The 14,691-nt window shown below is 39.5% G+C and overlaps 3 protein-coding genes across 6 annotated transcripts in view; 1 reads left to right on the forward strand and 2 right to left on the reverse strand.

Annotated features, from left to right (window-relative positions):
- mef2b (myocyte enhancer factor 2b) overlaps positions 1 to 1,325 on the reverse strand; it is a 38,956-nt gene extending 37,631 nt beyond the window's left edge. For 3 of the 4 annotated variants that reach the window (XM_062039233.1, XM_062039231.1, XM_062039235.1), the window contains exon 1: positions 1 to 658. The gene's annotated coding sequence lies outside the window, so the exon portion shown is untranslated. Of the gene's footprint in view, positions 659 to 1,043 lie in introns of those variants that run through there. The other variant, XM_062039232.1, reaches the window with a different exon arrangement.
- The window catches only part of tmem221 (transmembrane protein 221), a 24,194-nt gene continuing 9,654 nt past the window's right edge, over positions 152 to 14,691 (forward strand). The window contains exons 1-2 of the mRNA XM_062039237.1: positions 152 to 563; positions 14,181 to 14,266. Of these exons, the coding sequence (XP_061895221.1) occupies positions 271 to 563; positions 14,181 to 14,266 (379 nt within the window). The 5' untranslated portion in view covers positions 152 to 270. The remainder of the gene's footprint in view (positions 564 to 14,180; positions 14,267 to 14,691) is intronic.
- Positions 13,606 to 14,691, reverse strand: part of borcs8 (BLOC-1 related complex subunit 8) — a 17,509-nt gene continuing 16,423 nt past the window's right edge. The window contains exon 5 of the mRNA XM_062039244.1: positions 13,606 to 14,627. Within this exon, the coding sequence (XP_061895228.1) occupies positions 14,570 to 14,627 (58 nt within the window). The 3' untranslated portion in view covers positions 13,606 to 14,569. The remainder of the gene's footprint in view (positions 14,628 to 14,691) is intronic.

Here is a 14,691-nt window from a genome sequence, read left to right on the forward strand (position 1 = left end):
CATCTTTCTTTTATTGTGTTCCATTGGAGCTACGCCTCTCCCTGAGGGTCCAAAGGAAGAAAAAGTCCATTGTTGTTGTGAGGAAGTTTGTAATCTGGGGATTGTTAAAATCACATGGGCGAAAATAGGATGTTGAAAGGGGCGCCACAGTGACGTTCACGCACCCTGGGAAACGCCACACTTGTCATGCAGGCGCACTTTTTAATGGACACTGATGGACTTCTAGGGAAGACTTTTTACTTTTAAAGCCGGACTAGGATTTTGTAGAGCATGGCGATCTCCTACAGCCAGCGGTCTCTTATTGTTCTGTCTCTACTTGGAATTCTATCGGCCATTATGTCCGTTTTGTCGGTCATTCTAATCTTCCAGCTGCAGCCTCACCACGCCGCCGTAAAGGAGACCACCTCCTCGGTTATACCCGATGACGTCCGCGCCGTCCTGCCGCCGGTGTCCACGGTTCTGTCGGCTCTGTCTCTCACCCTTAACCTGAGCTCCGTGGTGGTTTGTCTCCTACACAGCTACTTTTCCACCGAAGTGTGCCGAGGAGAGCTTGACACAGAGAGGTATTTTAGCCTAAGTTTCACACAAACACCTGTTTGTAGTCCCAAGTATATATGTATCATCATCCGCCATCTTGGACTTTTAACATTGTACACAAAAGTAGTTCCGGTCGGTTTTTACTAGCTGCGTCGAGATTGATGGATTGCCGCACGACAGTCAATTACAAAACCCATGCGCAGTTGAATAAAGTAGAACAAGAAATCACTTCAACTATATTTAACAATATCATTTAAATATAATAAATCGTTTGTATACATATATATGTATACATCAGTGGCGTGCGGTGAGGTTAATGTCTGGTGAGGCACTGCATCATCACAGTCAGATTTACAAACATATGAACCCTAAATAGTATCTTATTCACCATGTGATTGGCAGCAGTTAACGGGTTATGTTTAAAAGCTCATACCAGCATTCTTTACACATACAAACTAGCACACAAAAAAACACATTTAATAAAAAAAACATTATTATGGTTTTACCTTTCTTGCTGGAAATCCAGCCTTTGCGTGTGTACCACGCCGTTTGAAAAGAACGGGTCTTCTGTCCCGAAGTCAAAAGCAAACCTTTTACCTCCGGCGTTGGTATACCTCTAATTATTACCTCCTGCTTCGATTGAAAGTCCAGTTTAGAAAACTGTTTTATTTTACATATGTAATCCTCCATGTTTTTAATAAAAGTTCAGGCGAGAGGAAATAAAAAAACGCTGCACTTATTATTGCTAACTTTTTTTTTTTTTTTTCTTCTGCGGCAAGGAATGATCTCTGGGATCACTACCGCCCTCTACCACTAGGAGGCCGGATTACTGCGAGCCTCAGACAGTACGTCTTTGGCAGCCGTTTTATGAATGCTCAGCTGAAGAAATACATTACACACATACAGTTGTTGACAAAATACACTGTACATTATATACCTCAGCTAACTAAACTATGGTTTAGTTAGCTGATATAGTTCATATAGCAATTCAGTCTCACTGCACAGCAGCTCAGCAGTTAGCCGAGTCATTGTGCACATTCCATGTTGAGGCACAAATAAGTGACGTGCCTCAACTGGCTGCTGATCACCGCACCGTCTCTTCACAGTATTTGAACGGCAAATGTGAAAATAAAAATAAAAATAATCTAAAACTGGTGAAGTTAAATGGAAAATAACTTTAGTATAATCACTGGATACATATAACAATTTAAACATTTTTTTTTTCTTTTTACATTTTTTTTCTTTCCATGATGGCAGGTGAGGCCCCGCCTCCCCTGCCTCTAGTGACTGCACGCCACTGGTATACATATATATGTATATGTCAGTGGAGGCTGGTGACTTCCAGAATTGAGGAGGCCATTTTTTTCCGCTTGCTCACTTCACTCGCGATGGAATGTTCCCTGTTCTCTTATCTGTCTTTGTGCTGGCCAAAGGCATACTATTTGGAGTGTAAGCTACAGTCAGAAAGTTCTTGCTGATGCAATTCATTGTGCAGAGCTTAGCCTTGTGCCTTCCTGAAGAAATTACATTGCTGTAAGTCTATGAGCCTGCCTGATAATTAAGCTGAGAAATGACATTTGGATGTTATATAAACGCCAAGTGAACATGTGTAAAAGGCAGGAATTTTAATTATGTAGTTAAAAACAATTTTGTTTAGCTTACATTTTTCATTCTTCTACAGCTTCAACATGTAATCACCAATTTAATCAAGTTTAGCATATAAAAAAGATAAGATAACACTTTCTTTATCATATGTAGTTTTATTCAATATATTTAATATAAAATATGTAAAAATATGGTTCCAGTTGGCTTTATCTGCTGAGAAACACAGACAAAATGGAGTGTTATTACTACTGAGAACTAGTGGTGTAACACTGGTAGAGACATCTAATTAGTTCAACTCACATCTGGTTTAGCTGAGGGGCGGCATGCTCTCTCCTGGACTCCACTCCACAGGTTGGTGCTGGCTTGGTGCTGGCTTCATTTACTGAGAAATACTATAATAATCTCGCCGATTTCCGAGGTCGTTTTAAGCAAAAGTATTTGGCTATATGAGCTATAAACTTCACGGATGATAGCCAGGGGTGTTCTCTAAATTTCCTGAAAAGCACAAGTTGATAGGACACTCGTAGCCACTATGGCGAGTGTTTGTTTGACTGAAGTGGCTGGCGAATTCTCAAAATGGCTTCTGTGTTGATTAGGAAAGGAAAGGATTGATTCCAAATGAACCAGTAGCATGTGATTGGACGAACAAAATGTCAATCTTTCAGCCCTGGACACAATGCATGGTGAGGCCAGGCCTCCGTTGCCCACCCATTTTCAGTGATCTGGCCAATCACATATTGGCATGAAAAAGCATGCATTACATTGACTTCTATGAGAAGCTAATTTCCTAGGGGAGGCCTGGCCTCCCTTAATACAAACTGATAGGGAAATCTGGCCTGTTGCTTTACAATTGCAATATTGGGTTTTAGCCATGGGAACATTTAGATTTATGAACAAAACTAAAATAATATGAATATAAAAAATAAAAAATATGTTTTTTGTTAAAATAAATAAATAAAATAAATATATTTATTGTTTTTTTTAAATCTCTCTCTTCTCTCAAATTATTGGGGAGGCCAGGCCTCCTCCACCTCTATGGAGGAGCCTCCACTGGTATATGTATATATATATATATATATATATATATATATATATATATATATATATATATATATATATATATATATATATATATATATATATATATATATATATAAATATATATATATATATATATGTATATGTATATATATGTATGTACATATATATTTGTATGTATCAGTGGCGTGCGGTGTCGTTAATGTCTGGTGAGGCACTGCATCATCACAGTCAGATTTACAAACATATGAACCCTAAATAGTATCTTATTCACCATGTGATTGGCAGCAGTTAACGGGTTATGTTTAAAAGCTCATACCAGCATTCTTTACACATACAAACTAGCACACAAAAAAGCACATTTAATAAAAAAAACATTATTATGGTCTTACCTTTCTTGCTGGAAATCCAGCCTTTGCGTGTGTACCACGCCGTTTGAAAAGAACGGGTCTTCTGTCCCGAAGTCAAAAGCAAACCTTTTAGCTCCGGCGTTGTTATACCTCTAATTATTACCTCCTGCTTCGATTGAAAGTCCAGTTTAGAAAACTGTTTTATTTTACATATGTAATCCTCCATGTTTTTAATAAAAGTTCAGGCGAGAGGAAATAAAAAAACGCTGCACTTATTATTGCTAACTTTTTTTTTTTCTTTCTCTTCTGCGGCAAGGAATGATCTCTGGGATCACTACCGCCCTCTACCACCAGGAGGCTGGATTACTGCGAGCCTCAGACAGTACGTCTTTGGCAGCAGTTTTATGAATGCTCAGCTGAAGAAATACGTTACACACATACAGTTGTTGACAAAATACACTGTACATTATATACCTCAGCTAACTAAACTATGGTTTAGTTAGCTGATATAGTTCATATGGGTGAGGGCCGACATCCGGGCAACTGAGCTACATACGGGTTCTTCGAGCCATAGCAACCAGACTGGCGTTGAAAACAAACCGTTGCCATTACTCTTTAACCTGTCGACCTACGCTGGTTAAACCCGTCATTCTGCCTCCAAAATGCCGAAAAACTGTGTTGTTTTTGGTTGTGCTAACCACAACTGGAAACAGGGAAAACAAAGGTTGTATTTTGTTCTGCCAAAGCGTGATAAAAGCCCACAGAGACGAGACAAATGGCTCGCAGCTTTACACTGGGAAAACGAGGACGGTTCTCACTGGAGTCCCCCAAAGTCCCGGGTCGTGTGTTCGGATCACTTCGTTTCTGGTAAATATAAGGAACAAAAATCCACCTTCTTAACCACAACTTGGCTATACGTCCGTGCTAATGTTGTACTTGTTGAATTTGTACCTTATAACGTTCGACAGCTGAAGTTGTTGTTGTACAAAAATAACATGCGGTATATACTATATAGTCTATAGCCTAGCTAGCTATTTTCGAAAACCGGACAACGAGAGGATACCAAAGGCAGCGTTAAAGGCCTACTGAAACCCACTACTACCGACCACGCAGTCTGATAGTTTATATATCAATTATGAAATCTTAACATTATAACACATGCCAATACGGCCGGGTTAACTTATAAAGTGACATTTTAAATTTGCCGCTAAACTTCCGGTTCGAAACGCCTCTGAGGATGACGTATGCGCGTGACGTAGACCGGGGAACACGGGTATGCCTTCCACATTGAAGCCAATACGAAAAAGCTCTGTTTTCATTTCATAATTCCACAGTATTCTGGACATCTGTGTTCGTGAATCTGTTTCAATCATGTTCATTGCATTATGGAGAAGGAAGCCGAGCAAGCAAAGAAGAAAGTTGTCGGTGCGAAATGGACGTATTTTTCGAACGTAGTCAGCCACAACAGTACACAGCCGGCGCTTCTTTGTTTACATTCCCGAAAGATGCAGTCAAGATGGAAGAACTCGGATAACAGAGACTCTAACCAGGAGGACTTTTGACTTCGATACACAGACGCCTGTAGAGAACTGGGACAACACAGACTCTTACCAGGATTACTTTGATTTGGATGACAAAGACGCAGACGTGCTACTGTGAGTATGCAGCTTTGGCTTCTAAACATTTGATCGCTTGACCGTATGTGCGCAACTTTTTTTTGCGTATGTACGTAACTTTTTTAAAATATATAAGCGTTATGAACCTTGGGTTAGGTGAACAGTCTTTTGGGCTGAGTGATTGTGTGTGTTGATCAGGTGTTTGAATTGTATTGGCGTGTTCTATGGAGCTAGGAGCTAGCAGAGGAGCTAGGAGCTAGCATAACATGTACCGTACCGTACGTGCGCGTCACGTACGTAACTTTTTTAAAATATATAAGCTTTATGAACCTTGGGTTAGGTGAACGGTCTTTTGGGCTGAGTGATTGTGTGTGTTGATCAGGTGTTTGAATTGTATTGGCGTGTTCTATGGAGCTAGGAGCTAGCAGAGGAGCTAGGAGCTAGCATAACAAACACGCAGGTGTTATTATGCAGGATTAATTTGTGGCATATTAAATATAAGCCTGGTTGTGTTGTGGCTAATAGAGTATATATATGTCTTGTGTTTATTTACTGTTGTAGTCATTCCCAGCTGAATATCAGGTCACCCCCGGCTCTCACAGCATCTTCCCTATCTGAATAGCTTCAACTCCCCACTAGTCCTTCACTTGCACTTTACTCATCCACAAATCTTTCATCCTCGCTCAAATTAATGGGGAAATTGTCGCTTTCTCGGTCCGAATCTCTCTCACTTCATGCGGCCATCATTGTAAACAATAGGGAACTTTGCGTATATGTTCAACTGACTACGTCAGTGCAAGCCTTTTTTTTATCAGATACCAAAAGTTGCAATCTTTATCGTCGTTGTTCTATACTAAATCCTTTCAGCAAAAATATGGCAATATCGCGAAATGATCAAGTATGACACATAGAATAGATCTGCTATCCCCGTTTAAATTTAAAAAATTCATTTCAGTAGGCCTTTAAGATGGACACCACCGGGAAAACGTAAGCCAGAGCGGCCAAAGAACACCTGGCGAAGAACAGTTGAAGGGGAGCTGAAAGAGATGAAGCTTAAATGGGGCGAGGCACAGAGACGAGCACAGCAGCGAGATGAATGGCGTCGAGTCGTCGAAACCTTATTTCCCTTCCGGGAAGAAGAGGATTAAGTTAAGTAAGTAATATACTATATAGTCTATAGCCTAGCTAGCTATTTTCGAAAACCGGTTTCGTTTAAATTTGCACTTAACAGTTGGGTTTTTAAAAACCAATAAACCCTATAATTTTCTTGTTGCCATTCAATACATGTAGCCCTCAAATCTCTCAATATTTTATACACTAACACTTGATCTTGTTGTTGATAACTTCCGCGTCTCTTTCTTAGTAGCGCACAGGCTAAGCTAACTAGCAAGCTAAGCTAAGCCTGAGAAGCTTTAAAGTTCACTGAGACGAGTCTGAAGCAAATAATACATTTTCGTTTTTTCACACGATATGCGAATAAGTAAAAATGCGTAAATGAAGGATTTAACGCCGACTTCCAAGCCACAACGCTCGTTAAATGCTTTTTCTGTCAATGCTGTGTTCGCTGTGAGCTGGTTTGTTTTCAACGAATTCCCGGTTGCTAGGGGATTGGTAGGCGGAAGTGACGTAGGTCCGTCCTCACCCATAGCATTACAGTCTCACTGCACAGCAGCTCAGCAGTTAGCCGAGTCATTGTGCACATTCCATGTTGAGGCACAAATCAGTGACGTGCCTCAACTGGCTGCTGATCACCGCACCGTCTCTTCACAGTATTTGAACGGCAAATGTGAAAATAAAAATAAAAATAATCTAAAACTGGTGAAGTTAAATGGAAAATAACTTTAGTATAATCACTGGATACATATAACAATTTAAACATTTTTTTTTTCTTTTTACATTTTTTTTCTTTCCATGATGGCAGGTGAGGCCCCGCCTCCCCTGCCTCTAGTGACTGCACGCCACTGGTATACATATATATGTATATGTATACATATATATGTATATATATATATATATATATATATATATATATATATATATATATATATATATATATATATATATATATATATATATATATATATATAAAAATATATATATATATATATGTATATGTATATATATGTATGTACATATATATTTGTATGTATCAGTGGCGTGCGGTGTCGTTAATGTCTGGTGAGGCACTGCATCATCACAGTCAGATTTACAAACATATGAACCCTAAATAGTATCTTATTCACCATGTGATTGGCAGCAGTTAACGGGTTATGTTTAAAAGCTCATACCAGCATTCTTTACACATACAAACTAGCACACAAAAAAGCACATTTAATAAAAAAAACATTATTATGGTCTTACCTTTCTTGCTGGAAATCCAGCCTTTGCGTGTGTACCACGCCGTTTGAAAAGAACGGGTCTTCTGTCCCGAAGTCAAAAGCAAACCTTTTAGCTCCGGCGTTGTTATACCTCTAATTATTACCTCCTGCTTCGATTGAAAGTCCAGTTTAGAAAACTGTTTTATTTTACATATGTAATCCTCCATGTTTTTAATAAAAGTTCAGGCGAGAGGAAATAAAAAAACGCTGCACTTATTATTGCTAACTTTTTTTTTTTCTTTCTCTTCTGCGGCAAGGAATGATCTCTGGGATCACTACCGCCCTCTACCACCAGGAGGCTGGATTACTGCGAGCCTCAGACAGTACGTCTTTGGCAGCAGTTTTATGAATGCTCAGCTGAAGAAATACGTTACACACATACAGTTGTTGACAAAATACACTGTACATTATATACCTCAGCTAACTAAACTATGGTTTAGTTAGCTGATATAGTTCATATGGGTGAGGGCCGACATCCGGGCAACTGAGCTACATACGGGTTCTTCGAGCCATAGCAACCAGACTGGCGTTGAAAACAAACCGTTGCCATTACTCTTTAACCTGTCGACCTACGCTGGTTAAACCCGTCATTCTGCCTCCAAAATGCCGAAAAACTGTGTTGTTTTTGGTTGTGCTAACCACAACTGGAAACAGGGAAAACAAAGGTTGTATTTTGTTCTGCCGAAGCGTGATAAAAGCCCACAGAGACGAGACAAATGGCTCGCAGCTTTACACTGGGAAAACGAGGACGGTTCTCACTGGAGTCCCCCAAAGTCCCGGGTCGTGTGTTCGGATCACTTCGTTTCTGGTAAATATAAGGAACAAAAATCCACCTTCTTAACCACAACTTGGCTATACGTCCGTGCTAATGTTGTACTTGTTGAATTTGTACCTTATAACGTTCGACAGCTGAAGTTGTTGTTGTACAAAAATAACATGCGGTATATACTATATAGTCTATAGCCTAGCTAGCTATTTTCGAAAACCGGACAACGAGAGGATACCAAAGGCAGCGTTAAAGGCCTACTGAAACCCACTACTACCGACCACGCAGTCTGATAGTTTATATATCAATTATGAAATCTTAACATTATAACACATGCCAATACGGCCGGGTTAACTTATAAAGTGACATTTTAAATTTGCCGCTAAACTTCCGGTTCGAAACGCCTCTGAGGATGACGTATGCGCGTGACGTAGACCGGGGAACACGGGTATGCCTTCCACATTGAAGCCAATACGAAAAAGCTCTGTTTTCATTTCATAATTCCACAGTATTCTGGACATCTGTGTTCGTGAATCTGTTTCAATCATGTTCATTGCATTATGGAGAAGGAAGCCGAGCAAGCAAAGAAGAAAGTTGTCGGTGCGAAATGGACGTATTTTTCGAACGTAGTCAGCCACAACAGTACACAGCCGGCGCTTCTTTGTTTACATTCCCGAAAGATGCAGTCAAGATGGAAGAACTCGGATAACAGAGACTCTAACCAGGAGGACTTTTGACTTCGATACACAGACGCCTGTAGAGAACTGGGACAACACAGACTCTTACCAGGATTACTTTGATTTGGATGACAAAGACGCAGACGTGCTACTGTGAGTATGCAGCTTTGGCTTCTAAACATTTGATCGCTTGACCGTATGTGCGCAACTTTTTTTTGCGTATGTACGTAACTTTTTTAAAATATATAAGCGTTATGAACCTTGGGTTAGGTGAACAGTCTTTTGGGCTGAGTGATTGTGTGTGTTGATCAGGTGTTTGAATTGTATTGGCGTGTTCTATGGAGCTAGGAGCTAGCAGAGGAGCTAGGAGCTAGCATAACACGTACCGTACCGTACGTGCGCGTCACGTACGTAACTTTTTTAAAATATATAAGCTTTATGAACCTTGGGTTAGGTGAACGGTCTTTTGGGCTGAGTGATTGTGTGTGTTGATCAGGTGTTTGAATTGTATTGGCGTGTTCTATGGAGCTAGGAGCTAGCAGAGGAGCTAGGAGCTAGCATAACAAACACGCAGGTGTTATTATGCAGGATTAATTTGTGGCATATTAAATATAAGCCTGGTTGTGTTGTGGCTAATAGAGTATATATATGTCTTGTGTTTATTTACTGTTGTAGTCATTCCCAGCTGAATATCAGGTCACCCCCGGCTCTCACAGCATCTTCCCTATCTGAATAGCTTCAACTCCCCACTAGTCCTTCACTTGCACTTTACTCATCCACAAATCTTTCATCCTCGCTCAAATTAATGGGGAAATTGTCGCTTTCTCGGTCCGAATCTCTCTCACTTCATGCGGCCATCATTGTAAACAATAGGGAACTTTGCGTATATGTTCAACTGACTACGTCAGTGCAAGCCTTTTTTTTATCAGATACCAAAAGTTGCAATCTTTATCGTCGTTGTTCTATACTAAATCCTTTCAGCAAAAATATGGCAATATCGCGAAATGATCAAGTATGACACATAGAATAGATCTGCTATCCCCGTTTAAATTTAAAAAATTCATTTCAGTAGGCCTTTAAGATGGACACCACCGGGAAAACGTAAGCCAGAGCGGCCAAAGAACACCTGGCGAAGAACAGTTGAAGGGGAGCTGAAAGAGATGAAGCTTAAATGGGGCGAGGCACAGAGACGAGCACAGCAGCGAGATGAATGGCGTCGAGTCGTCGAAACCTTATTTCCCTTCCGGGAAGAAGAGGATTAAGTTAAGTAAGTAATATACTATATAGTCTATAGCCTAGCTAGCTATTTTCGAAAACCGGTTTCGTTTAAATTTGCACTTAACAGTTGGGTTTTTAAAAACCAATAAACCCTATAATTTTCTTGTTGCCATTCAATACATGTAGCCCTCAAATCTCTCAATATTTTATACACTAACACTTGATCTTGTTGTTGATAACTTCCGCGTCTCTTTCTTAGTAGCGCACAGGCTAAGCTAACTAGCAAGCTAAGCTAAGCCTGAGAAGCTTTAAAGTTCACTGAGACGAGTCTGAAGCAAATAATACATTTTCGTTTTTTCACACGATATGCGAATAAGTAAAAATGCGTAAATGAAGGATTTAACGCCGACTTCCAAGCCACAACGCTCGTTAAATGCTTTTTCTGTCAATGCTGTGTTCGCTGTGAGCTGGTTTGTTTTCAACGAATTCCCGGTTGCTAGGGGATTGGTAGGCGGAAGTGACGTAGGTCCGCCCTCACCCATAGCATTACAGTCTCACTGCACAGCAGCTCAGCAGTTAGCCGAGTCATTGTGCACATTCCATGTTGAGGCACAAATCAGTGACGTGCCTCAACTGGCTGCTGATCACCGCACCGTCTCTTCACAGTATTTGAACGGCAAATGTGAAAATAAAAATAAAAATAATCTAAAACTGGTGAAGTTAAATGGAAAATAACTTTAGTATAATCACTGGATACATATAACAATTTAATTTTTTTTTTTCTTTTTACATTTTTTTTCTTTCCATGATGGCAGGTGAGGCCCTGCCTCTAGTGACTGCACGCCACTGGTATGTATATATTTGCATGTGCATAATTGCATCCCCACCTTCTACCATCCTAGTCACGTCCGTTGTGTCCTTGGGCAAGACACTTCACCCTTGCTCCTGATGGGTGCTGGTAGCGCCTTGCATGGCAGCTCCCTCCATCAGTGTGTGAATGTGTGTGTGAATGGGTGAATGTGGAAATACTGTCAAAGCGCTTTGAGTACCTTGAATGTAGAAAAGCGCTATACAAGTATAACCCATTTATCATTTATTTATGTATATGTATATACCTGTGTATATATATATATATATATATATATATATATATATATATATATATATATATATATATATATATATATATATATATATATATATACTACCATTCAAAAGTTTGGGGTCACCCAAACAATTTTGTGGAATAGCCTTCATTTCTAAGAACAAGAATAGACTGTCGAGTTTCAGATGAAAGTTCTCTTTTTCTGGCCATTTTGAGCCTTTAATTGACCCCACAAATGTGATGCTCCAGAAACTCAATCTGCTCAAAGGAAGGTCAGTTTTGTAGCTTCTGTAACGAGCTAAACTGTTTTCAGATCTGTGAACATGATTGCACAAGGTTTTTCTAATCATCAATTAGCCTTCTGAGCCAATGAGCAAACACATTGTACCATTAGAACACTGGAGTGATAGTTGCTGGAAATGGGCCTCTGTACACCTATGTAGATATTGCACCAAAAACCAGACATTTGCAGCTAGAATAGTCATTTACCACATTAGCAATGTATAGAGTGTATTTCTTTAAAGTTAAGACTAGTTTAAAGTTATCTTCATTGAAAAGTACAGTGCTTTTCCTTCAAAAATAAGGACATTTCAATGTGACCCCAAACTCTTGAACGGTAGTGTGTGTGTATGTATGTATATATATATATATATATATATATATATATATATATATATATATATATATATATATATATATATATATATATATATATATATATATATACATAATACTAATATAGTATTATATTATTATATATTAGTACATACTAATATATGAACCTGCTCTGTGGCCTTGTGATTAGAGTATAGGGGCGGTATGGCGTAGTGGGTAGAGCGGCCGTGCCAGAAACCTGAGGGTTGCAGGTTCGCTCCCCGCCTCTTGACATCAAATCGCTGCAGTCGTGTCCTTGGGCAGGACACTTCACCCTTGCCCCCGGTGCCGCTCACACTGGTGAATGAATGATAGGTGGTGGTCGGAGGGGCCGTAGGCGCAAACTGGCAGCCTCGCTTCCGTCAGTCTACCCCAGGGCAGCTGTGGCTACAAATGTAGCTTACCACCACCACCAGGTGTGAATGAATGATGGGTTCCCACTTCTCTGTGAGCGCTTTGAGTATTTAGTAATAGAAAAGCGCGATATAAAATCTAATCCATTATTATTATTATTATTAGAGTGTCTGCCCTGAGACTGGAAGGTTGTGAGTTCAAACCCCGGCCGAGTCATACCAAAGACTATACAAATGGGACCCATTACCTCCCTGCTTGGCACTCAGCATCAAGGGTTGGAATTGGGGGTTAAATCACCAAAATTATTCCCGAGCGCGGCCACCGCTGCTGCTCACTGCTCCCCTCACCTCCCAGGGGGTGGAACAAGGGGATGGGTCAAATGCAGACGTTAATTTCACCACACCTGGTGTGTGTGTGACTACCAGTGGTACTTTAACTTTTTTAGTGTACTTCAACATACAGTACCTATTTTTGTCTGACACAGCCCAACTTCCTTTATGGTTGCTATAGCTAATGATAGCAAAATCAGTTTTAATTAACTATTTCATTTAAATGTTTCTCTGACAAATATTACTTCTACAATATAACAACAAAGTTACATTCAAATTTGTATATACAGTACAGGCCAAAAGTTTGGACACATTTATTTTAATGACTATTTACATTGTAGATTGTCACTGAAGGCATCAAAACTATGAATGAAGTTGGAGTTATGTACTTAACAAAAAAAGGTGAAATAACTGAAAACATGTTTTATATTCCAGTTTCTTCAAAATAGCCACCCTTTGCTCTGATTACTGCTTTGCACACTCTTGGCATTCTCTCAATGAGCTTCAAGAGGTAGTCACCTGAAATGGTTTTCACTTCACAGGTGTGCCTTAATATATATATATATATATATATATATATATATATATATATATATATATATATATATATATATATATATATATATATATATATATATATATATATATATATATATATATATATATATATATATATATATATATATATATATATATATATATATATATATATATATATATATATATATATATATATATATCACGTTAGGTCAGGAAAAAACACAAGAGGCTATATCATCCCTACAAGCCTGTTTCACAGGTTTCCCTGATTTTATTGTAAAATGATTATTATAAAATCCCCTGACGAGCGGGGAAACCTGCGAAACAGGCTTGTAGGGATGATATAGCCTCTTGTGTTTTTTCCTGACCTAATGTATATAACATCAAACTAATACCAGAAGTATTTAAGAAAGGAAAACATAGTAGTTTCAGTTTTGTTTGAAGGAAACATTTATTGATTTTTAGTTACTATAATGACAAAAACAGAGTAGGTTGAGTGGAAAACACCACAACATATTTTGGGGTGTAAGGGAGGCCCTAGTGTCCCTTGAGACTCCTTGTGTCACACTTTGAAAACGGCTAATTTAAGTCTCTCTACCATTGACCACATTTATTTAGCATGAATGTCACATAGTTGCACAATCATGTGTTGGTAAACACACCGCACTATAAAGTACACCCAATGCAATGTATTAAAAATGGGTTAACGTGGATTTTCAAAAATAAATAAAGTTGTGTGGTTGTGCAGTGGCCAACACTGAACTAATGCCACCCGATCCAATAAGCCTGTCTAAACAATAACCTTTTCATTACGTAGTCAGCACACAGCTTGTAGCTAGCTCTTTCCCACGTCGGCTTACAAATTCAGTGGTTTGCCCCCCCCGACCTCAGAACCTCTCTCCCCTGGAACTAGTGAGACAATGTGAATAGTAATGAGCTTTAGAATGCAAGTCTGACAAATGTAGGTGCAATGAAGCTCGTTTGTACAGTAAAGGCAATGTTTGTGTCCACAGAGCAGATTGGTTTCTTTTGGACAGCAGAGCCCTGCGACATGTGGCAGTCGGACTGTTCTGCCTCGGAGTGTGTGTCTACTTGGCAGGTATGGACCAAGACAGATATTTTTCAACTAAACATGGTGCATGTATTGAAACTGAATGTCCGGCAGAGAGAAAACAAGCAGTTCTGTTCTTGTCCAAGAAGCCCCAAGAAAACAATGCGTCCTTTGAGTGGCGTCCACGACTTAAGTGTTTTTAATTCCGAACCTGGCAGCGCTGGGGCCTGCTGTTCCATTGGTAGCTTGTGCTTGAGGGGGTTGTAGGAGTTTTGATCGTTATGACCTTGTTTCAGCTGAAATCAAAAGGTAGCGGAGCCAAGGAGAAAAGCCCGGGAAGTGTTGTCACATTCAAGGGTTGAGCCTGTCTCCTGTGTCCCTTGGAATGGCTGGATCCACGGTCCTTTTTCTGCATATGAAATAAGACACTAGATGTATGACACTTTGATTTGACCTTTTTGTAAAGCACCTAA

The sequence above is a fragment of the Entelurus aequoreus genome, linkage group LG27 (assembly GCF_033978785.1).
Source record: "Entelurus aequoreus isolate RoL-2023_Sb linkage group LG27, RoL_Eaeq_v1.1, whole genome shotgun sequence".
NCBI lineage: Eukaryota > Metazoa > Chordata > Actinopteri > Syngnathiformes > Syngnathidae > Entelurus > Entelurus aequoreus.